The 26,680-nt window shown below is 36.2% G+C and overlaps 1 protein-coding gene across 1 annotated transcript in view; it reads right to left on the minus strand.

The window, feature by feature from the left end:
* The window catches only part of LOC105381351 (otoferlin-like), an 84,583-nt gene that overhangs the window by 17,324 nt on the left and 40,579 nt on the right, over positions 1-26,680 (minus strand). The window contains exons 6-7 of the mRNA XM_048632993.1: positions 26,207-26,387; positions 20,017-20,079 (exon numbers count right to left, since the gene is read on the minus strand). Of these exons, the coding sequence (XP_048488950.1) occupies positions 20,017-20,079; positions 26,207-26,387 (244 nt within the window). The remainder of the gene's footprint in view (positions 1-20,016; positions 20,080-26,206; positions 26,388-26,680) is intronic.

Consider the following 26,680-nt stretch of genomic DNA (forward strand, 5'->3'; position numbering starts at 1 on the left):
AATCAAAATCGGTTCAGCTACTTTCGGGTAGTCAAGTAACTAACTATCCCCGACTGAATTTAACCACTTTCTCCTCAGCCTATGATAAACACATGCAAACAACATTATATTTTCTTTCTTACTTTCAGTAATAAAGTGCAATAAATGGCAATAGAACAATGTATTCTATTCATTACTATCTATAGAAACCATTTCAGTATTTCCGATCTACCCACTATCGGGATTACACAGGGGTATGTGTGCGTGCAATGGTTTGCAATAAAATAAATGAAAAGTAAATAGCCCATAGCGGAGCGATCAGGGGAAACTAAAGGAAGGTTCCGGTCGGATATTGTTAGCCACGATCCATAAATTTCCCCGGAATTTAGCGCAAATGGATAGGTAAGAACTCATTCTTAGTAACAAACAAACGATTGTATTATTATGTAGGTATGTTTTAATATATTTAATAATAATTTGTTTTGTATAAAGTGACCCGTCCGAGTGAAAGTCCGATTCCACATTAGGCACATGTACCTACAATGTTACGAAATTCAAAAATACTGACTAAAATACTTCCATTACGTCTGGTCGATTCGCATTTTCGTGCCGAAAAATACCTTCAGAGGTGCTACCCTAATGAGGCGGCGCTTAAATTAATAATAATAATAAGGCTTCTGCTAATATTGCCAAAGTACTTGAGTGTTTATAAACTTATTTCAACTTTTTAACCCGTAATGAGAACTGGTAATGTTCTTTCTTTCATCGAAACTGGATCAGCCATTCAAAATCTTCTTGGTGTTTGGTTATTGTATTAAAGAATTGTGCATGAATATTTTTTCTATGTTTGAATGTAACCGCTAAAATTAATGGAAAATAATATTATGGTACCTATATTTATTACGTAAATATATTGTATTAAATATTTTATGATTGGATATTATTGAACTCTCGACGCAATATTGCATTTTTGACATTATGTTGTATGTGTTGCAGGTCCTGCATATTTCTTTTGCAGCATCTGAAGTAAGAATTCTAAGAACAATTGTTTTAACTTGACGATAGGGTTGTTTGGTTGAAGTAAGAAAAAGTATTTATGGGTGAAGATACTGAGAGAGCGAGAGTTAACGAGAAAACTGAAAGAACTTTGATCATTAATCATAACATACGAGAAGGTAATCTTACCTTATTTTATTTAATGAAATGAGTTGAAAATAATTTATTTCAGACCAACAATCCGTAAATACAGGTAAATACTTAGCGCTGTTCCCACTGAATAAAATTCTGCTAATATTCTCGGTCTTTTATTAAATGCTATTCACAGATACAAAAACATAAAAGTAAAATGCACTGAAGCAGAATTTTTGCTTTTTCTTTTGAGCCATGTATCCTGTACAGTTGTAGGTAAACAAGTAAATAAGTGATGGTTTTGCGCGAATGTATCTATAGAAGAAAAGAAAAATACCAATGACTTAGGTACTTCACGCCTCACAATCGCAATTGCACTTACTAGGCAATATACAGGATGAGTCAATCGAAGAATCTAGAATATTGAAGATTTCTGAAAGCAAACTATCATGTCAAAGGTCTTTGATACAGTATACGTCAAACGTGACTGTAGATGAGTCAATATTGAGAGACTCTCTGTACTGTGAACACAGTGACTGCACGAAGATCATTTAGGTGAGTACCTGGCTCCTTGATACAGGATGTTGAAAGTTATAAGCCTTGATTTTATCGCCGACGGTGAACATTATAGCTGAAATCAACCCTACGGAGGAAATACAGTAACTTTTTGCACATTGACTTAGGGTGAAAAGATAATAATTATCAACCTCAAGATAATATTCCTCTATAATAACGTCGATGTACCATCAAACATTTTACCCAGATATTATACCATCACATTCCACCTTATTTAAATAAAAATCTGTAGGTATACACAAAATATGCCTTCAAAAATTACTAGTGGCTTTTCTTTATATTGATTTAAACCTCTATAAAAAATCCCGAGTTTCTTACGAACTTCAATAATGCAACTTATTTATTATATTTTATTTTAACAATCTAATACTCGACTTTATCAGCTCCTCATTCGACTGGCACTAATTCTGCAGCACCCTGTGAACACTTCACCCGTAAACTGAAACGCTATATTACTTCGTTATTACAGAAAGTTATTAGTTTTGTGCGCAGTGATCCGTTATTTGAAAACTAATAAAGAAAAACCTGTTCGTGTAGTATTTTGAACATTTTCAGCTTTTATTTCCTTTATAGGTCTGCTTTGCAGCTTTCAATCTTTTTGAAATCATGTACAAAATGTCGGCTTTAAACGAAGCTGCCGTAGCAGTAGTGTGCCAATATGTCGGTCGTCCTCGTTATATTTCGAAAATCAATTATCCCGTATTTTCGCTCAAAGGACACCACTTCAGTTATCACGCTCTTTCATCCGCAAATACCCAGTAAAATGTCTTTTTTATTTTATTTACTTATTTATATTTTGGCAACAAACAGTAATATACAAAAAATAATTACATATAGATAATGATATTATTATAGACCTATAGTGCCGACAATAATCAAATATTTATTTTTTATGATTTAATTTCTACCCCTTGGAAGTACCACCTGTAGTGGGTCTTCCTCTTCACTGTTGAACGGTACCACCCAGTGAGCCACGCTAGTAATGCTGAAAGGGTTAGACCAAAATATCTAATCCGTGAAGTCTTCCGCTAACATTAGATTTGGATGCACTCTACAGTAATAACTATTGTAAAACTTAGGTACACCATTCCGAAATCGGTCGGGTGCGTTACGTGAGTTGGACAGGATCCCACGAGAAAATGTATAGAAAACGATTTTCGGATTCAAATTGTATTGACTTTAACGTTAATTACTTCGTTTTGACTTCGCGATAGGGCCACAGGATGCGCCATCGAGAGTTGTACACTTTACTAACTTCTGAACGGCTTGGAAAAACAAAACTAATTAAACTCTCGGTAAACTTCGCTTTTATTAGTCAACCAAGAAAATGACATCGAAATTAGTTTGACGTAACTCAGAGCTACGACTGACTGACATACGGAAAGGTACATGAAACCAGTTTTCCACCCTGTAGGTTTATAAAAGCACTACATTTTTGATTCCAGTATAAAATAACAAGTTTATTTTTCAAAACACCTTCAATATTCACACTAGTTTTCAATATTCCACCGTTTAACTGAAACGGCAACCATTACCTTCCCAAGTGGGTGTCGGTGTAGTGATGGATGGTGCTGCGGGAGTGCGCTCAACCGGTCTGTACGTAAAACGCCTGGTTCGTGACTGCAACACTGTTTGTGTTGTGTCGCAAAATAATTAATTATTCCTGCGCACCATCGGAATATGGTAGAGATGGAGTGAATATTGTTAATTTCAGCCGGACGCCGTCAGAATAATGCGAGAAAATTATACAAGGTTTTGCAAATAGGGTATAGAAAGTCAAAAGAGGGACATTCAAAAAAATTCAGGTCTTGACTTTAAAAAAAAGCAAAAAACCATAATGTATATTTTATGTCCATATACTTGTTGGTCCATAAATATTGTTGGTCGAGTGAATTACGGAGCAGATATTTTTTTCACGAATACTCAAAGTCTTTTATTAAAAGTTGTTCAGGATGACTTTCTAAGTCGGCCGTTTCAGCTTACTATCCTACTTTTGCATCATCCTGTAGATGGAACAGTACACCATACCGTCATATAACCAGCCAGTTCTCTATTTAAATCGTGAATAAAAAAAAGAAACAGACAGAACCCTTCCATCCGTTTCCGTATTCCGTCCGGCCTGCTCGTTCCTCGTTTAAATTCATAAACGGTGACGGGTGCGCCTGTCAATTTGAGTTCCGACGCCCCTGCGAGTGTTCCGTTATGTACCGTCAACAAAACAGATAGCTATTATACAGGGTGTTGCAAAAAGGTAAGGTAAGCTGAAACCTACATGTGCAGCATGGTATATCTAAGCCGAAACTGAAATCAGAATTTCAAAATTGCTCATGTATAGGTTTCGGCTTAGTATACCCTTTTAGCAACACCCTGTACAGTGTACAGTCAAAGTGTGTAATTGATAGATACAATATACAAAGCCGTGTTGATTGGATACTCTTTGTGTCATGGATATTTCACCTGAAACCCGTAGGATCACACTGTTTGCAACCGGGTACAATATCTGTGTTTTGCTGACTGTACCTACTTGATCAATGCACAAAGGTAGCGTAATGGCGTGTTTTCGATATTCCTATTACTGCCACACGGCTGTCACTGTCAGATGAATATTCGAAGCGATTTGTTTCTAGATAAGTACTTTACGGCTTTTCCGAGACAGATACATACAACTTATTACCAGTTGATTGATTTCTATGCATTATTATTCACATATTTCTAATATTTTAAAGGAAAAATATTGCTAAGTATTTGTCATGTAAATAATTTGGGAAAGTAGGTTTAGTAGAACGTGTGATATTTTTCAGGGGGAACAAGTATTCCACATCTTACACCCTGTATATATTTAGTTACAGTTAGCCGAAAATATCCGCATCACTTCTTGTTTAGATGTGTCAGACCTTTATCAATGGAAGTTCAAGAACATGTAATTCACTTCTTTTCCCAATCCTACTCGTGAACTTGAGGACGGCAATGTTGTTTTGAGGTTTTCATTGTGTTTTTTTTTTACTGAGTACAAAAAAACATATATTTTCATATTATTCATCGGACCTAGGTAATAATGTAAGTGGCGGTGGAGACCTTCTACACCTGTAGGGCATAATAATAACAACAAGAACAGCAATCGTGATACTTTCGTGTATGTTCAGTGTGAATTTTTCAACGCTTTCAAAATCTAGTAAAATGCGGTTATCATCGTCTTTTTGGGTTTAGATGAGATGATAAATTATCATTAACAGCCAAAAAGAACCTGCTAAAATAACAATACATAGGCTTTGGGTTTAATTAAACCTTAAAGTCGCTTTCTGCAACTCTGCATTTAAAGTATATTTTTTTAAGTAGCCATTTCAGTCTCCCACTGCTGGGCATAGGCCTCCCCATGTTTACTCCACACGTCTCTGTTGTCGACCACAAAAATCTGACCAGGTCGTCCCGCCATCTCCGCCTAGGTCTACCTGGGCGCCTGCGTCCGTCTTTAAAGTAATAAAATTGAATAAACAAACTTCAGATCTACGCCAGTTTTGATCGTAAACATAAAGACCAGGTGCTGGGTGCAGATAAAATATTGACGTGAACTGAATTGTTTGCGCGCCCTAAAATTTGTGATAGCAGCTTCAGGGAATCCTTGTTTGTACAATTGAACGACGTGAAGTCTTGGACTTACCTGTTTGACAAACATTCATTTTAAATTCCGATGTTAGTTACTTATAAAAGTTGTTTTTGATAGTCATATGCGTAAGAGCATCCATGGGATTATATTTTAGTAGGGTGACTAAGTATAAATTCTGCGAAATCGAATTAACGCTTTTATGCAAAATTCATGCGTGTATCATCAAAAAAAACACACACACACGCACTCACGCCTTGTACTAATGTACTCCCTTGCGGGGTAGGCAGAGGTGCATTGCTGCACCCACTTTTCGCCAGAGTGTTATGTTAGTCCCAATGTAATAGGGGGCGGGCCTATTGCCATTTTTCGGGCACATCCAAGACCCGAGAACAAATATCTGTGTTTAAACAAATATCTGCCCCAGCCGGGAATCGAACCCGGGACCATCGGCTCAGTAGTCAGGTCACTAACCACTACGCCATTCGGTCGTCTTGTCGTGTATCATCATTCTATTCTATTCTATTCTATTCTCTGTGGGGGTGTAAGTACCTGCACCTGGCTCTCTCGAATGGAACCTTTGTGCATATCCCCAAGGTCTAAACTGCCTTCCTAAGCTTGGACCATTTCCCACCACGCTGGTCCACTGCGGGTTGGTGGGTTCACATATCTAGATTGATGTGCTAAATCTAGATATGCAGGTTTCCTCACGATGTTTTCCTTCACCGTAAGAGCGATGGTATACATTGTACTTAAGTTAAAAGAACTCATTGGTACATGTCAGCGCCGGGATTCGAACCCGCATCTCTTGATTGAGAAGCGGGCGCTCACCCGACTGAGCTACCACCGCTCCTCCTACCTCCGTGTATCATCATCATTATCATCAGACTGTAACTGATCTGACGGCATAGTCATTCATAAGCTTGTATGAAAAAAAATAGTTTGCTAGACACTCAATTTAAAATGAGTTGATTCAAATTGGGTATCCAATATAACAAGTTCGTAACCATCGAAGTTGAGGGATCAAAGCAATATATTCTGAAACTATTGGGCCGATGGCGTAGCAATTAGTTACTCTAAGCCTCCGTGGAACGTGCTGAATGCCTCATCAGGCTGCTTGATAATACGACACCACAGCCTTAACAACACAGCCTTAATACCACCGCGCTGAGACTGTATACTTTAAACAATACAGGGTGTTGGAAAAGGGTAGGTAAATCTATTGTTAGCCTATATAGGAGGTGTTTATGGTTATTTTTGATACGCGTTATTACTTGTACAACAGTAAAAAAATAGTAAAAAAGTACTACCAATACATACGATTATCGTGTTATTTTCCTAGAACTCCGTCATCTTTTTCAACTTGGGTCAATATGGTTTTATTGAATGAATTATAAGTATCTACCTTACGATGTTTAAAATTTTCATGTTGAGGTAAAGTAAGCTTACTTTGGTAACACCCTGTATACTTAATATTACAGAGCTCAGTGTCTGCCATCCGTCCTTACAACAACAACTAACAGAAAGCTTGCAAAGATCATAAGCTGTTACTGTTACGCGTAAATTAACAGAACGTGACCAAAATTCATTTTAATTCATCGTTTCTTAATACTATTATACACTCCTGAGCAATGAAAGCTCAGCACAAGGTTGCTTGTGTTGGGGTCCACCAACCGGCACTAGGCCAGCGTGGTGCACTAGGCCTAAACCCTTCCTTCATTGGAAGGAGACCCGTGCCCCAGCAGTGGGGACGTGATGGGTCGTGATGATGATGATGATGATGAGCAATGAAAAGTTCAATAATTTAATTAAAATTTTATTAGAACAAAATATTAACGTTCTTGGTTTGTAATATTCTGATGTGCTGTTAAATGTGCTTGAATATTGCAGGCGGTGTCATTACGAGTAAACTAGCCTTTTCCGTTTAGAAGTAAATTGGTGCTTTAGTTACTGGAACTTTTTCATTGCTCGTGAGTAATATGCTGCTTTTTAACCCATTCGCCCGACGGGAAACCCTTTACAGAGTGTTGCAAAAAGGGTCTACTAAACCCAATGGGGGTATTCCGAATAACTTTTGTTCCACGAGTTTTGTAAATTCACGAGAATAAAAATTCCCTTTCAATAGAAACTTTATTGGTCACGTGCCTTTTTACTATGGAGAACGGTTTTTTTCCGCAAAAGTTGTTCAGAATGACCTCCTGAGTCACCCCCTTTCGGCTTAGTATTATATACCCTTTTTGCAACATCCTGTATAAAGCGATTGGAAGTTTGCACGGAAAGCTATAATAAATATTTTGAAAGTCACGAGAAGTTAACCGTAACTCTAAACTTAACTAGGTTTAAAGCGGCCGGCGGTAAACCCAGAGTTTATCGGGAGATTATTAAGTTAACTTTGTTAAATGTGTATTTATAGCCACCCCCTACCCTGCAATTTACCCTGGTCGGTGGTCGCGTCGATAATCGAGTTTCAGATCATAATTAAACCTCTACATACATATGAAATTGTCTTCAGTATGGTTTTTAACAGCTTTTTTACGATTTTTGTGGGCCTAACGAATACGTACCTACCTACTCAATAAAATTTCAGATTCATGTATAAGTTAATAACAAAAACACCTATTTTACCTCCCTACTTCGTACATGGTTTATCGGGAGTGCATTGGAGCACTTTTTTTTGCCAATGTTGTGTTTAGTTCCTTTTCTTTGGGTAGGTTACCCGTTTATGTCTTATGTACATAGTATGGTACGGGAAAACTGATTATGAATATATATATAAATACTTATTTTAATTAACAAATAATATCTGATCATGCTGGAAGTGGATGCTAGGATTTTCGGCAAACAGTCAGCTACAGGTTATGAAGTCCGCTTTTATCCCCAGATTGCATTATTATTATTATTATTTATTTATTATCAGACAAGAAGTCCATAGCAGTTAGTAACACAATGTTCTTACATCTAGTGTTAGTAGGCATATATATACAACAAGAATATGTTAATTGGTGTGTAACCGCATCCATCTCTGAGTCAATGGAGAGTCCCATCGATCAGCAAAGACACTGAGGATGCTGTTGGTACTGCAGCGGATGCGAGCCATCAGAGATGCACATCTGTTCCTAATGATGGCGGCAAAACCATTTATACTTGCTTCCATAAACATCCCCGAAGCACTACATCGCCACGGCAGCCCCAACAGAACCCTCAGTGCATTATTATACTGGACACGCAGGTCGCTGTATGTCCGCTGGGTAAAGTCCACCCATAGGCTGCAGGTGTAGAATGATTGACAGTAAGCATTGCCCACTCTGTACCAACAACTAAACTTAATTAAATCGAACCAACGAAACTCCCAACTTTACTCTAACTTGGTTATAAATACCATGAAATAATACTCATGGGTCGATCATTGACAAAACTTGATCCTGTATAAATTTACAGAGTATTACATAATATTATATTCAAAGTGTTCTCGAGTCTAAAGTTTTGTAATGGTTTATATTAGGTAGATTTTGGGCCAGGATCCATAACTGGGATGGCTATTAACTTTGTGACAGTGTCTTTTAACGTCATGTAAATATAATCCCATCAAAAACAACACTTGTCAAAAAACCAAGTCTCGTAACTCAGTTGTTCTACGGTAAAAAGTTGTGAGATCTATGTAAATACCAAGTCTTATCCACGCACGCATCTCAATCTTAAAAATCTTTAATGTTTTATATAAATATATTGACTCGGCCATCGCATGGAAACACGTGTTAGGTTAAACTATTTAGTAGTAGTGCCCCTACCGTGCGCCTATATTTACTTACAAATATTTTAGTTTTTCCTTGATACATATACCAAACACTACTTATATTCCAAATTTAACGCTTCTAGGTCTGCTAGAAGTGCCTTAGAATTTGTACCGTTATAATTCTTAAACTACTGTTTCAAATTTAATGAAATTTCAAATATACCATGTCTTTACAATGCCTGCATGGTTAGTGAAAATTCAGTCTTCTAGTTTTATCCACAACGAACTTACAGGGGGTCGAAAATGGCCTGAATTGCTTCGAGAAAAGGATGGTACAGCCGTGCCGCTTTTTTGCTCGACTTGGTGGGGGCACTGCCGTGCCCCCAGATTAAAACAGACATTCCATTTAATTTTAAGGTAAAGCTTAAATTACGATTTAGCCTACGATTTGCATACATAAGATTATTATTTGGAAATAAAGAGAGCAGGTCTATCGTAGGCCCAAGTGAAGCGTGGCGAAGAATGTCTGTAGACCGAAGCTCCACATGGGAGTAACAGGTCTATAAGTAAGTTAGTTTAAGTAACTGGGGTATTTGATAAGGCACTCTTTGCAATTGAGTTGCTCACCGCTCTTCAAGTGCGATCAAAAATCAAATTCCCTATTGATTTTCCCGAATTCTAGTCCGGCCTATACGTTTGTGCTATTCAAGGAATTATTAATGAGTTTGCGGTACAGATGGAAGGTAACTTAGACAAAGGAATCCGGCTTCTCTGCAGACTCTGTAGGATCGACTAAAGCCTACTCATGTACCAAGAACTGCGTCATTAACGAATAGTGATTTGTAAGGGATATTGAGCGAACGTTGGTATTATTCCACTCGAATGTCCTTATTCTTGCTTCCTTAGGTTTGGTCTAGCTTGACAAAAACGAACTGGAGCTCTGTCATGCAATCGATACAAGTAATACAAGAAGATACACATGTAAGCGCAGCAACGCTCCAAAGCTTAGGATTTCGTAAGCTAAACGTACGGTGTAACCGCAAAAAGAAAACAAAAGAAAGAGAAACAGCATAATGGGTTTTACAATGACTTTGAAAATAATTATGTACATAATATACTGGAGCTACATTCTCTACATGTAAAATTCAATGTTACCTACTTGTATTTATAAAAAAGCGGAGCGTTCCCATCCTACGATTTCAGCTTGATGAGCAATTAAGAAATGTATCCGGAATTGTGTAGAACATTTAATTATCAATTAAACACGCTCCCAGCTTGTTGCTCGTCTTTTGTTTTTATTCGTGGTTCTTTTTGTGGGAAATCTGGTCGCATTTACGTTTGCAGTTGGTAAACGGATTAATTATTTATTATTATTTTCAGTTCATTTTACTGAAAAACGAGTTCACCCGGGTGTTTCAGGTTTCAGGCATGCAAGTCCAATAAATGTTTGTAGATTTCAAATAAATGTTTTTGCTGATTGCATTTCAAATATAGATTTTTGATTGCATAGTATTTCGGTTTCGGATTTTTGATAAACTCCGTTTGAGGTAAAAATTCTACCCTAATTCGACAAATAGATAGTTAATTTACGAAAGACCTAGCGAGCGTGCAATTGTGCCACAGACTTGACCAAAACATTCAAAGCTTAAACTTTAATCCTGCCCAACGACAATTCATCAAGCAATCATAGCGCTACGTGTCATGCTAAAGTTGTGCTTAACTTGACGTTCCCAGTTATGAAACTGGCATATTGTTGACTACATGCAACGACGAACTGAGCTAGATTGATCGTTAACTGATTGATTGATTGACTGTCAATCAAAATGGGTCCAAGAGAGTCTGACTTCGACGACTTTAAAGGGATGGGGCAGGATGCGAGGGTAAGCTATTTAAGGTATCAATTTAGGTCTTAATGGTGGAAAACCCTCAGAGAGTTTGAAGAATTAAAACCCTGATAATAAAGATACATATATATTATACATACTGTACTTATATTATACCAACAATATAGGTAATTGGTAACAATACAAATTTTAATTTATGTAATGCATTGAGCACACCAATTAGAAGTTTATTATAACATGGTAATATTATAGCCAAGAAACTTCAATACAATAATATGTTTAATAAATGATTTAAATTATAATACAATATATGTACCTATAGCTGCGTGACCTCAGATCGCACATAGCTAAACACATAGGGCTTTACCACAAAAACTTAGACAGTATTTAACAGGTGTTTACCGCTGTCAAACGCCTACAAAATCTGTCAAATTTCGTTTTAAACACTAGTTAAACAGTGTTTAAAGTTTTTTTGTGGTAGCACGGTATCTGTGCTACCACAAAAAACTTTAAACACCGTTTAACACCTGTTAAATACTGTCTAAGTTTTTGTGGTAAGGCCCATAATAACTATTTTGTCATGATGATCAAAGCGGCATAGAACCTTCAGTAATAGCCCATCAGACATCAACTGTGGGTCTTCCCGCCCATGCTTCTCGGCTTTCGCAAGCAAAGTTCGTGATGGAATTTAATCTAAAGTTAGATGTAATCTGTGCTGAAGCTGGAAAACGAAGAGGCTTCTTGTTTTTTAATAAAACAACTTCGCATTTTTAGTTTTATCGCTGTAAATAATACGGTTAATAGAACAATATTGTGTAGTACCCACTTAGTAGGAAGCCATTGCTGTTATGTTATAGAAATTACAGCTACTTTCAGAATGGAAGAAGAGGTTTTCGGGTAGGGGAGACCGGGGACAAAAGTAACAGTTTGTGGTTTCTGTCTGATTTCTCGTTATTAATAACATTTACGATAAAATAAATATAGTCACATAAAACTTTCGTCTATAGTCTACAAATATCCTTAATTACTTTACTTAATGCATCCCGAATTTTAGCAATTTTAAAGCCTCAAAAAAAAAAGGGAAATCGTTACTTTCGACCCCATGGTCAGGGCGAAAGTAACAAGGCATGGGTCGAAAGTAACAACCCATAAATTCTGCCCAATGTTATAAATACGATTCAAAATAAAGAACAAAAAAATCAATCAAAATATTTAGTCAAGAAAACTTCTTAAAAAACTATCAAAACTAAAAAAAAAACTTATAACTTATTGACAAAACTAAAAAAATCTTCCTAAGATGAACTGTAAATGAGATCCATCATTTAAACGGACTAACTGATAAGAAGTTGTTTTATTTGTGCTATAATATACAATATTATGGCACAAATATCTAATCAAAACAACAAAAAATAAAAATTTACAATGTGACATACAAATTTACTAAAGTAACATGTTAGTTTTGTCCTGCCGCGAGCTGTTACTTTTGTACCCATCCCCATTTTTGAAATATCAGGCGACATAACTTTAAAACAGCACGTGTTATTCGAAAACAATTTATAACATGCTAAAGACAACCTTATAATGAATCAATGAGCAAATAGTCATATGGTTCTTGGCATCTTAATTCTTCGTAAACACTAAATGAATAAACACCAAAAAACTTACTTTTGGTGTGTAAAATCACGAAATGCTCACTAACACAAACATGCACCGCGGCACGGCGCGGAAAATGATAGCATGCGCGGGGGGCAATGCAAGCTGACAACCAGCGGTCGCGAGCGACGTTTCGGCTATTGGGGAAGTCTACAGAGTCTTTGTTACTTTCGACCCGCTGTTACTTTTGTCCCCGGTCTCCCCTACATATAGACGTACTAAAGTCGGCATTACACGGGTTTTACAAAGTACGTGTGAAGGTACTTACTATCTGAAATCTCAAATGAAACACTTGTAGTGTTTGTTGGTCCAATAGGCAATTATGTTATTCTTTTATGTGAAACTTTTTGTTGCGTTAACTTCGGCGCCGCTTATTTGCCTATAGTATATTAATAAGCTATGCGCCAGGTGGCGCCATTAGGTAAACATTGGTACAATTTACCTCCGTATTCTTTCATTGATAATTAATTCCACAAGTGCTTTAAGTCTGCTCAGTCTAGTGTAAAGTGTAATTCCGTATTCCCACTTTCCGTGATAGTGTTATCTCATAATATATGTGGCGTCCTCTCTGGATGTTACTATTCTGTATCTAACAGTGAAAACACAAGCTGTCATACTTAGCCACAGACTATTACTGAACTGTCAGTTGAGCTGTCAGTTACATGAATATTTTTCACTCTCATCACAACAACAAGAACTAAGCTAACTAAGCTTTTCAAATAAAGATCACCAAAATGGAGTGTTTCACATGCTCAAAAATAACTAAACCTGAGGAATCTTTGAAGTGTGCCCAGTGTCACCACTTTTTCCACCACTACTGTGGTGGACTTCTAGAAAACGAGTTCAAAAAACTCCGCATTATCACCAAACAAAAGTGGAAATGCTCGGATTGCAAGGATCCCAAAGCGGCGAACGCCCTTCCTCCTACACCAACTTCTCGCTCCGTGGCCAGCGACAGCCTTACTCCAAATAATAGTGCCCCCCTCGATGTGACTAGCCTAATAAGCTACATGGATAAAAAGTTTGACAGTCTGGCTGAAAATTTTACAAGCTTCAAAAAGTCGGTTACAGACGAATTATCATCACTTACAAGAGTGGTTAACTCGTGGGAGCATAGAATAAATAAGCTGGAGGTCAAATCGGAAGAGCTAACAGAGAGCCTGATTAAAACCCAGAAACATACTGAAACCATCAGTTCCTTGCAAACCACCATCCACTCCCTGGAGGATCAACTGAACTCTCAGGAGCAGTTTAATCTTCGCAACGAAATTGAAATCTGTGGCTTGCTAGAGACTGAAAGTGAGAATTTAATGCATACAGTGCTAATATCAGCCAAAAAAATTGGTGTAGACATCTCTATAAATGACATTGACCTTGTAACCCGTGTTGGACCCACATCTAAACCAAATGATGAACCCCGCCCTGTGGTTGCCCGACTGCTTCGTAACTGCAAAAGAAATGAAATCCTGCAAGCAGCTAAAGTCAGACGGAACCTCTCGACCAAAGACGTTGGGATTGATGGACCCCCTAAAACTATCTATTTTAATGAACGACTCACCAAAGCAAACAGAAAGCTTTTTCATGACGCAAGAGTCAGAGCTAAACAATGCGGTTTTAGACACTGCTGGATTAAAAATGGAACCATATATGTCCGCAAAGAACAAGAAAAACATGCTAAATCAATTCGCAGTGCTCATGATCTTGATCATGTGTTGGGTCCTGCCCCTGTTCCCTCTTAGTCCGCTTACCATACAACACTTCACAAACATTACTCGATCTCATTTGTTATTTGTTCTATCTAGTCTGTATAACCAATTGAACTACCAAAATTGTTTTTGCTCTGAATTACTAAAATGTGTTAATAAAATTGTTTGTACTCATCTATTAAACTGTCTGTATCTTATATGTATTTTCTTTTTATTTATCATGTTTATATTTAATATAATATCTTCACTCATTCTGCTAACTTCTAGAACTTATAGCATATATATACGTCTAAATCTTATGGTCCAGTTACTCTCAATTAATCATGAACTATCCATTAGATTCCTTTTGCGTGACAGCAACTACCCCATACCTCAACCTGTACACATGATGTACTTAAATCACATCAAATGGCCAACCTAGATACTGTTGATGATATAGACAATTCTTTAGTAATTCCATGTCACGCGATAGAATCTGCGGAATCTTGTAAATCTTCCTATGGAAATACTTATGATTTTAAAATACTTACTTACAATATAAGAAGTCATAACTCTAATTTTGACAATTTTACTACCTTACTTCACCGGCTTGATATAGAATATGATGTAATTATTCTCACCGAATGTCACCTAGGACTTTCACCGGTAATCAGGCAACTGAAAGGCTACTCATCTTACCACACCTCTAGATACATCAACAAAGCTGGAGGAGTAATAGTCTACATTAGGGATTCCCTTGATGCTGTTGTCACAGAACCCCTTCTAACTGATGCTGACTGCCTATTAGTCAAACTATCAAATAACTTTTCAATCTTAGGTATTTACAGATCACCATCAATCAAGAACCCAGAAAATTTCTTAACCTCCCTAGATCTCACTTTGAACAGTGTTGATCACTGTCCGAACGTAGTCCTTGCCGGTGATATAAATATAGACATCCTTCCAACCTGTTCTGATACTCGGAAATCGGAGTACCTCTGCTTAATGGCCGAACATGGGCTAAATCCCGCTATCACCATACCTACTCGAATAACCTCTTGCATTGACCACATTTTCATAAAAACAAAATTCAAGGCTCTAGGTTGTGTTTGTGCAACTACAGTTACTGATCATGACTTACCCATGGCCTTTATCAACACAGATCATAATAAAATACCTAACAAAAAACGTACTAGAACAATACTGGACTACTCCGGTGTAGGTAAAGATCTGGCTCTTGAAATCTGGTCAGATGTTTTAACTGAAAATGATCTCAACTCTGCTACTGATAAATTTACCGCAAAACTCAGACTAATTATTGATAATAATTCTAAAGTTGTTTCTGTTAGCCGGTCCAAACATAATATTAAACCGTGGATCACCCCAGGACTCATCAGGTGTATTAAACACAGGGACAAACTCCACATGTCCTGCAGAAAATCACCCAAGGACCCCACAGCTAAACTTATTTATAACCGTTACAAAAACTTTTGCAATGACCTTCTGCACAAAACTAAAAATGACTATGAAAAACGGCTACTACAAGAGAATATGCACAGCTCTAAAAACTTATGGAAATCAATAAAAAGTATTTGTGAACTTTCTTGTAAATCAAAATCTCCTAGCGAACTCTTAACCTGTAAAAATACTCCTGCAGAATCTGTAAATCACTGTAATTCCTACTTTTCGACAGTTGGCGCCACTCTTGCTAATGAACTTATCAAGAAACTGAGTAAAACCGAATCCGATCTCGCGTCATCTATTACAATCTCTTCTCCTCCGGTTTCATTCTTTTTAAATCCCACTGACGAACTTGAAGTAGAGTCCCTCATCCGCCTACTGAAAATAGAAAGTGCCCCTGGTCTAGATGGAATCCAAAATAGTTTAATCAAACATATAAGTAAATTCATTATTTTACCACTCACTCATGTTTTTAATCTTAGCCTAAAGAACGGCGCCTTTCCAACCTTGTGGAAAACCGCAGTTGTGGCCCCTATTTTCAAAGCAGGAGACAAAAGTCAACCTTGTAACTACCGACCTATCTCTCTTCTTCCTGTCTTCTCTAAACTCCTGGAAAAAATTGTTAATATTCGTCTTGTTAAGTTTCTTGAATCCAATAATCTTCTCTCCTCTGCTCAATACGGCTTTAGGCACGGTAAATCCACAGAAGATGCGGCCTCCTCCTTAATCAACACGATTTCCTCCCGTCTTGACGAAGGCTATCACTGCATCGGTGCCTTTCTCGATTTGGCAAAGGCATTCGACACAGTGTCAATAAAAATACTTTTAAGAAAAATGGAATGCATGGGCATTCGCGGTCACCCCTTAAACTGGTTCCAAAGTTACCTCTCTGACAGAAGACAACGTATCAAATGTGACGAGACGATTAGCGATGCATTACCAATCTGTTATGGGGTCCCTCAAGGAAGCATACTTGGGCCAACCTTGTTTCTTATATACATAAATGAGTTAGGATCTATACTTGACACATCCGCTAATGCCAAAGTTTTCTGTTACGCTGATGACACAGCAATCATATTTTACGATAAAACCTGGAAGTCCACACTCTCAAACTCGGAAATAGGCCTATCAACTGTCTCAAACTGGCTCAACGAAAATCTACTCACTCTAAACTCCTCTAAAACGAAATTCCTATGTTTCCACAAAACCTCTGCTTCCAGACCCAAATTTTCTCTTGAAACTCTTAAAATTCACTCCCCCTCCTGCACTATGCAATCCGGAAACTGCGACTGCCAATCTATCAAAAGGGTTGACTCTATCAAATACCTAGGCATTATAATTGATGAGAAACTATGTTCCTCCCCTCACATTACCTCTCTTTCTAATCGTGCCCGAAAGTTAATAAACATAATGAGACTTCTTCGAAATAGTGCTGACGTACAGACCCTTAAAAAAGTATACACTGCCTTATGTGAGTCGGTGCTTAGTTACTGCATTTCCTGCTGGGGTGGTTCAGCTAAATCCCACATGATTGCTGTAGAACGCGCACAACGATCTATTCTTAAAGTAATGCTAAAAAAACCCCGAAGATTTTCTACATTTTATCTTTTTAAAGAATGCGAAGTACTATCTATCAGAAAACTCTTCATCCACAAGGTGGCCCTCTCGCAGCATCGACATTCTATTTCTTCCCCTGATTACTTCAATAGGCTTTCTCGCAGAACCTTTCATCTTCCTACCATTCGCACAAACACTACTTTCGCACACCGTTTTAGTAAATACCTTCACCCTCATATCTACAACAAAATCCTTTCATATATCAACCTGAAGTCAGATAACATCCGAGAAGCCAAAATAAAGATTAAGAAATGGCTGCTTAGCCTCAACTACGAGGAAACAGAAGACCTACTAAAATCATATTAATTAAATATCAATTTCTATAGATAATTATGGAAATAACATGTTTCTAAAGTTCCCTTCCATTAAAACATCTAAGTACCTTTTTGATCTCTGGACCAGAGACTTTTTATATATCATATTTTACTTATTATACTCTATAATATATTTATTATATTCATGTTTATTCTATTACATATTTATTTAATTGTAATCTATTTTTCTTATATTTATTAATAATATATTTTCCTACCTTAGACTCTAAATTATAATTACTTACCTTAACTAAACTTATATTTTAAGTTATTTTTTGCCTCATAAATTAGAAGTTACTTGTTTGTTTTTGCTGTTAAACTTTATGTTGTTGTTAATTCTCAATATCAGAAGTACCTAATAGTTAAACTATTGTTTTTGTTTTAACTGATTATTTTCTTTGTATCTAATCTTACATAATAATTTTTAAGATTTTAACATTTAAGTTTTTAAATAATTGACAACGGATTTATAACCAATGTTAATTTTATGTAAAAAAGCTCTAATCTTATATCCTAATGTCATGTACCTACACCTTACCCCCCTGTTTTCACTAAGTTTAATCCTAACATTGTATACTACTTACCTAATGCTTACCTACCTTCTTTTAAATTTCAAATGTACCACTGTCTAACCACCTGCAACCCTTATTGTTACTTTGCCTACTGGTTCTCGCGATACAGGCTGTGCCTAGTGCGAGATTCCTTATTACTGCTTTCTATTTTACTCTGTAAACCAACTTACCTAACTAATTCTATTTCCTACTCCACTACTGACTACCTACTGTTCATTTCTTGTATACTTACCCGTTGTACATGGTGTCAATAAATGATTTTGATTTTTGATTTGATTGAATACCTCTAGTTTCCATGGTATAAATATATTACTATGAGCGCAAACACAAGTGGGTATTCTCGTAAGATCGTATGGAATAAAAATATTCACCTAAGCCGATGTCTAGACACCATTATTTGCCTTCACTAAAATGATTATTTCTTATAAGTATCTATTCCCACATAACGTAGACTTTTTAATAAAATCTCTTTGATAACACTCGGTACAAACCCACTCTCATATTACAATAAGCAAGAGGCACTTTTTACTTCATAAAAGGCTCTCTGTTGTCGTCCCACGCTCACTCAGGCTACACTCTTGTTAAAGTGGCCATATTATATAGCGTAAAGTTAGCGGCATCAACACACATATTTTACTTTTGTTGGTCAACTAGGTTGATTATACATTCACGGGCAATGAAAAAGGTCCACTCAAAAAATGCCGACACCAAACAACCCGAATTTTTTCTAACATTTAATTTTAAATTTAAAAAATATTACTTACCGTTTTTAGGTGGTAATATCCTGATGCTCTTAATGATGCCCTGATGATATTAAAAACTACCTACCTACCTACATTTAATTTTAATTTTATATTAGTTAGTTTTAGTTAGGCATTAATAATAATTTCATTAAGAAGTAGTACATATGTAAAATGACTTATATATTTATTTAATAAATTTCCCGTTACAGTATTAAATTTATCCTACTAAAAAAAAAAAAAAAAAAAAAATTATAAATAAAGGATTTTAACTTTTTAGATAAACAGAGGAGACATGTAGATCTGTATGTGTGTGAGGCTGTTAATTCCTTATGACCTCTACAAATTTAGACCTTACCTTATATACCTAGGCCGCCACCAACGAAATTATACCGATAAACAGAAGTTTACAATATTATAGTATCGGATTATACTCTGACCCTTTATAGAGAGGTCGAGGGATCAATACTTGTGCCGAAACTCATCCTCGCCTATTCTGATAATACCTGGATTTTAGAATTACCGGTCCGGTATATCAAGTTTCTACCGGAAACCAATTTTGTGAGAAATTGTATCTTGATATCGTTGGCGTCTGATGCCATTTACTGAGTTTTGCAAAACTGGTATACTAAGCCGAAAGGGAATGACTAGGGAAACTTTGATGATCTTGTGAGTTTCGCTATGGAGAAACAAATCTTAGTATACCACTTTTTAACACCCTGTAGCCGCCGCCGCCGCGCGCCGTAGAGTAAAGTACCATAGTAAATGTTGCAGTTTTTTTAGCCACTTAACTTAAATACACAGACGAACGATCGAACGGTCTTGTTTGATTCTTATCTACCTCACTTTTGTAACATTAGAAATATGAGAATAACTTTTTTTCCGCCTGTTATTTTATTTTGTTGTTTAATAAATTAATTATAAAATTGATTTGTTAAGTAGATTAGTTTATTAAATTATTGGGAAAGAGCGATCATCCCTAATACAGGTTCTGCGAACTTAAAAGGGATGTACTTTAATATAGATTAAGACTATTTACTTAATAAAGAAATTTTTGATTTTTTTTTTTTTTACAGAAAACTCAAATGATTTAGGAAAAAATAACCTACTTACCGACAGAGTGATGATCTTGTCAAACAGCATGATGGGAGGCATGTGGAAGTCGAACACGAAGTACTGAAACAAAACAATAAACATTAAATTTTATGTAACGAAGTACCTACCTACCTGTACTTATATATCTATATTTTATTAAAAAACAAAACAATGAAAAAATGCAATAAAAACCAGATAGATACGATATATCTGTCAAATATTTTGCCGCGGGGCGCGGCCGTGTGGCTGCTGGTATTGCAAAAAATAACGCAATCATATTGCTGACTTCGACGATTCTCACGAATAGACGAATAATAAAAAAATATATATATTAAGTTAGGTAATCAAATAAACAAATAATAAAAAAACAGTAAACCCGGCTGGGGCAGATATTTGTTTAAACACAGATATTTGTTCTCGGGTCTTGGATGTGCCCGTAAAATGGCAATAGGCCCGCCCCCTATTACATTGGGACTAACATAACACTCTGGCGAAAAGTGGGTGCAGCAATGCACCTCTGCCTACCCCGCAAGGGAGTACATTAGTACAAGGCGTGAGTGCGTGTTTTTTTTTTTTTTATAACAGTCTTTATTTTTCCAGATTTTACGCCTGAAGAGGTGGAATAATTAATTTTTAATTCAATTTTAGTATTAAGATATGTAAAGCCTTATACAGGTTGTGGCAAAAAGGGTAAGCAGAAACCTACATGTGCAACATATTATATCTAGGCCCGAAAATGAAATCGGAATTTCATAATTAGCGAATATAACATGCTTAGTATCGGCTTAGTGCCTATCTATACTCTTTTTGCAACACACTGTATATTGATAAAACCTTGGGTTTGGAAATTCTTAAAGTACCTAGCAAAGCATATAAGCAAAGCTAGGTGGCAAAAGCAAGTCATAATTCACGAATAAAGAGAAAAATATTACATTTCCTACAGCTTAGAGGAAAACTTTCTTTATATTACTCGGTTTAGAAAAGTCAGTGAAACCTGGAAACTTGGTCTTACTGAAGAAATGCATTTGCAGACCGTTTTACTTTCACGTCTTATTATGCGCTCTTAGTAGTACGAGTTTCATAGGTACATAGTTAGATTAAAAGAGCGGAGGCTACCATATTCACGAGTAAAGAAAAAGTTTTAGTCACACACAGAGTGTAGCGTTAATAGTGGTCCAAGCTTAATGGGGTGATACATCATACAATAATCCATCAAATACCCAAATTTGAAATAATTTTACCCATAAGTCTGTACAAATATGATTTTGTGTAATATTTAAAAAAAAGTAAGTAAAAAGTTTTTGTTACTTAAGTACCTGTAATTTTGACAAATGAGTGACGTTTTCAGATCTATTTTTTGTTTACTATACTTTGAATACAACCTACATAATTAACGATACATCCTGTATATGGCACCAAATTACTCCTAAACGGAAAAGACCAGCTTTAAATGACGCCGTCTCCATATGATACAATATGATAAATTAAATACATTTAACCGAGCAAAGGTAAGATTGGTAGTTAATTACCAATATGTTTCAAAAAATTTGGACCATATGGTGTCGGCATTTTGTGGATGGAACTTTTTCATTGCTCGTTAGTTTATAATGCAGCAGTAGGCATTAATTAGGTATTTAGGTATTTTAATTTAGCAGCTCTTGACTGTATGACATAAGAAGATTACACAAGAAGAGAACAATAAAATGATAGCAATAAAATTTAATAAAACTTTACAGGTAAGAAATAAACTACAGAGGTAAGTAATTTATGCACATTCATTGTCGAATTTGGACACCTGAATTTTCCAATAATGTATGAATTTGGCAGTATGTATGTTCGTAACTAGGTACCATCGTGGAAATCCACGGTGTCCTGGGAGCGTGTGTGATTAATTACCTAAAGCTGTTCTAAGCTTTCCGGTAGTACCTCACGTCATACGGCGAACCTCACAACACCGATCTCTGTTAATCTCAACATCAAAGCAAAGACTTAACCAAATAACATAAAATATGCTGAGCCAAACGAAAAGATAAAGAAGAAAGAAAATTGATATTAGGCGTGCTAAAGAAAAACCGACAAGGCTTTCTCTCAATCTTTGTCAGCGAAATTCAAAGGAAATTATAACACGCGTTTCACTTCTGACTTTGCTAAAACGTAAAAAGATATTTGAGCCGCTACAAGATCTTTGGTAACAAGTCAGTCAACGAGGTTTTAACAGATAGAGCAAAACATTGTAAGAAAAAACTTTTATTAAATATGCGATTTTTACTTCCGTGAATTTTGAATCAGTCCCCAATGCAGGGACTGCAGTCCCCACTGCACGTAGATTTATTTATTTATTTTATTTTAGGAAAACTTACAGCACAATTTGAAAGTATAACAATAGAATGAGCAGTAAAAGGCCATTTACAAGTTTCCACTGATAGAAATAATTTAATAATATTTACGCTAATACAAAGTAGGTACATAAACATATTATCTACGCCTAATCAAACGTTCTAAACTGTATATATGTAAAGCTAAAAAGATGTTTATGTTTATAAGATATCGACATTATCCCGTTAACAATGGAGATAAACGTCACTGTATCGAGATAAGAGATAAATACGTCGCTGTGATTGTAAACGAGTTTATCGACTTCGATAAAGAACCCGTGATACGGGGCCACACCTCATATTAGCCGACTAAATAAAAACAGTACTAGGTACCTATCTACGGGCATAAGATAATAAGATGAACAAATGTACATAGATACATAGATACCTATGCTGGTAAAATCATGAAAACAGATAGTACTTAATATTATTTCAAATTCTCTAACAACAGAATGTTCTTATCCGGGAAACTAAATCATAATTATTCAAGCTTGGTATCCATTGTTGCGGTGGGTCGCCGCTGGCTTTCCATCTATTGTAGTATTTCAGTGATTGTTCGCTTTCAAACTTTCAAATTGAATTACTTATCTGAAAAGTAGATAGATACTAAAATAGATGATGTGACAATATGCCTTGCCCTTTCCATTGAAGTTAAATACACAAAGAGCTTTTATAAGTTAAAACGAAAGTGTAGCCTATGTCCGTATTTCAGTCACAATAAGCCATTGTTACCCTGTCTATACATATCCACCAATCCGTATTTAGGTAAGTAGTTACACAGAGTGTTTTACTAGTCAATAACTTGTTTTTCAATGTGTATAAAAATCCGATTTGGCGACACTATATATGGTTAAACACACAAAATTGTTATTACCTATATACCACAAATACACAACAATTACAGTCTATGAAGAATATACCGGTGTTAATGTGTTTTCTGTGCTTGTATTCTATGGTATTAAACACCTTTATAGTCCCATTATAGTCGGTACACAACTACACACTACACACACAATCTAATTTAATCTTAATTACAGTGGTGTGCGTGTACTTGTAATTCTCATCAAGTTACTTGATATTTTAATTAAAGTAATAACGACGGAGATACGAAAGAAAACTTTTATGGCTTTTCAGTTTCATGGTAACTTAAAAAAATAACCCCGGACCGAAAAAGAAAAAGTATTAGGCCCGTTTTCGGCGTTTTAAAATAGGTAGCGTGTACCTAGATGTGTTAACAAGCGTCCTACCAACCACCCCATAGTAAACCATCATGGTGGGAAATAGTCTATGTTAAGAAGGATGTTTAGGGGAAGTACACCAAGGTTCCATACGAGGGAGCCCGGTGCAGGTACTAATACAAGATATGGACAAGTGGCATTTTTCTTGTCTCGTTTCGACTTCTCATAGACTCTTACTGTGCTACCACAAAAAACTTTAAACACCGTCTAACAAGTGTTTAAAACGAAATTTGACAGATTTTATAGGCGTTTGACAGCGCTAAACACCTGTTAGATACTGTCTAAGTTTTTGTGGTAAGGCCCTTATATTTTTTGCCTTGAGGCATAATATAGCACCCTCGAGGCAAAAAATATAAATAGCTTTGTAATTATTGGTCACGTTTAACCTTTTGCGTCCCGAATATCTATAGTGTCTGATATCAACGGATTCAATCGGTTAAAAATAAGATAAGTAAGATGATTTACTTACCTGTTTAAACGCAGCAGACGCATATTTAGGTATCCTGTTAAGGTTCTCAAAGTAGTTATAAACAAAGTCAAAGAACTAATTACAGAGCTGTCGTCAGAAAATAAATATAAAGAAGAAAAGAGATTGTTCGTTGCAATCTTCATTTAGGTACTTACCACTGCTTCTGCATTTTACATAAGTTGTTGTGTTATTCAGAAAAAATAATATGGTTATTATGAGTTTAGCGTGTCCCTGTGTATGTGTGTATCTGTCTGTGGCATTGTACTTCCTAAGTGCTCAAAGGAAAATTAAAAGTTTGTAGGATTGCATTTTGTAGGTCCGTTGCATGCGTTTGGCAACATAAACTATAGTAATAAATATTGCTATGCCGTAAGAATAATGCATATAAATTATTAGCATAACTTACAAATAACATTTATAAGTATATTTTCCAGTGTTGCAAAATTCCACTCTCTAATTATGCGGAATCATCAACATTCTGACGTCTGCCAGACTATAATCTCAAATTATCGTTCAGAGCACAAATTAAATTATTCATTATTAATGAAGGAAACAATCATAGTTTACTTACGTAATTGAAAAGCGATCTGGCAATGTGAACAGCTGAAATGAGGGCATGTCAGTGGTGGGGTTTTAGGTTTTTTGGTGTATGGTTCATAAAAGCACTTAAAATAACCATTGTTATCTTGCAACCAATCGATAATTGTGTATTTTTTCTGTTATCAATAGCATTAGCACCTTAATTAATTAATTAATCATTTATATCTATAATTATATACATTATTCAGCTAGTAAAACTTTTAAAAGTTTCTTAGTTAGGAAGCTCGCTGAATAATAATTATTTAAAATATGTATACATATGTATAATTAATTATTTTTAAGCATATTTACTATGATGTTTGTCATCGAAATACACATGAGATGATATTCGTACACGTTCAAACGTACAATACAAGAGATAATGTTATGCATGTAGTTATTTGTTTGTGTTGTGACTGTGACGTTGTGGGTCCCGCAAACTGACCTGACCGCATTGTTTGGTGCTCATTAACAAAACAGCTCAGCTGAATGTTAGCAGACTCCTTGTACACTCAGTTTCATTAGTAGCTATACACTTTTGTACCTTGTCAAACTTACAAAATGTTATGTTTGAATGAATGACTGCGATCTACGACTTTCACAAGGTACAAAAGTGTATATCTACTAATAAAGCTGACTTTACAATGCGAAGTATATTGTTTGCCGACAACATGTAACAATTAGAAGTTCTGTTCTAACTGATTTTCTTCATAACTAAATTAGGAGGTTCCGACAATGTAAAAATAATGCCAATTCTACTCAATTTTTAAATCATTTAACGGAGAATTTGATCAAAGTATTTACGTTTTTTATTGGTAATAATCTGATGCTCTGTTAAATATACTTCAATATTGCCTAGATGCCTTGTGTTCCTTTATTGGCACTAAGACTTTTCACTTTCAATTTGTACATTTTATAGGAGCATGCAAACATAGTGCGGCTACCTTGAGTCATAGAGCGGAAACACCTTCGAAGCCTTCAACAAATTCCAGGTTCTCATTTTCCATATCTGAAATACCACGTGCAATAAGCCGTGCTATGTTTGCACACGCCATAAAGCCGGATACAGACTAACGTAATGCAACATGCAATGTAACAAGAAAGGAGCAATTCATAAGTGTATAGCGAAGCAAGCATACCTACTCGCTACTGTGTCTGTACAACCAAGCTCCTCAGTACAAATAATGTATCAGTGCTTCCGGAATGTGTATGGTTTCACAATATTACAAGAGCTTTGATTCCTTGCAAGATACAACCTGACAAAGTGGGCGAGTTCACCCAAATTAATTAGGAAATGCGTAGTGCCAAACGCTTATTGGACTTACAGCGATCAAGACAAAATGCGAGAAAGCAGACGCACAGCTAACAATTAGGCAAATTCTTTCAAAGGGCCCGACCGGAGAGTACATATTATCATACAGGTATAGTTTGTAATATATTGATGTGGGTACTTACATCTTTTTTATCTTATACTATTGTTTCTACAAGTACTAAAATAATTTGATTTGCATGTAACATTACTCTGTACCATTAAATAATCCACGTACCTCATTATAATACGGGCAGTTGGTGCTCTCCTTCACGCTGGTGTACTTCCTGACGTCCCCGACCTGGACGCAGACCACGGGGTCCATGTTGAGACCAGCCAGCTGACGGGCCTCGATCACCGTGACACAGACCTGGAAGTCTGCTGCCTTGAGAGCCGTCGGGCCCGCCGTGTCCAGGGCTCTGGGGGCAAAAAGGCAGATGTTGGGGAAAATACATCTTGACTGAGGTCAGTTTTGTAAGAGTAAGGCGCTGTGGCGTTTTGTGTACAGTTAAATCAGGACATGCTCAGCTGGTGGCTTATGGAGGGAAACCTGTCATGTGACCTGCGTGGTGGGAAATGGTACAAGTATAGGAACACTGTTTAGATTAGATCTTAAGGATATTATGCAAACAATGCTATTTCAGAGAGAGCCAGATGCAGGTCCTAACACTCCGCAGAGAATATAATAGAATATTATAGCACTAAGCCTATA

Source organism: Plutella xylostella, chromosome Z (assembly GCF_932276165.1).
Source record: "Plutella xylostella chromosome Z, ilPluXylo3.1, whole genome shotgun sequence".
Lineage (NCBI taxonomy): Eukaryota > Metazoa > Arthropoda > Insecta > Lepidoptera > Plutellidae > Plutella > Plutella xylostella.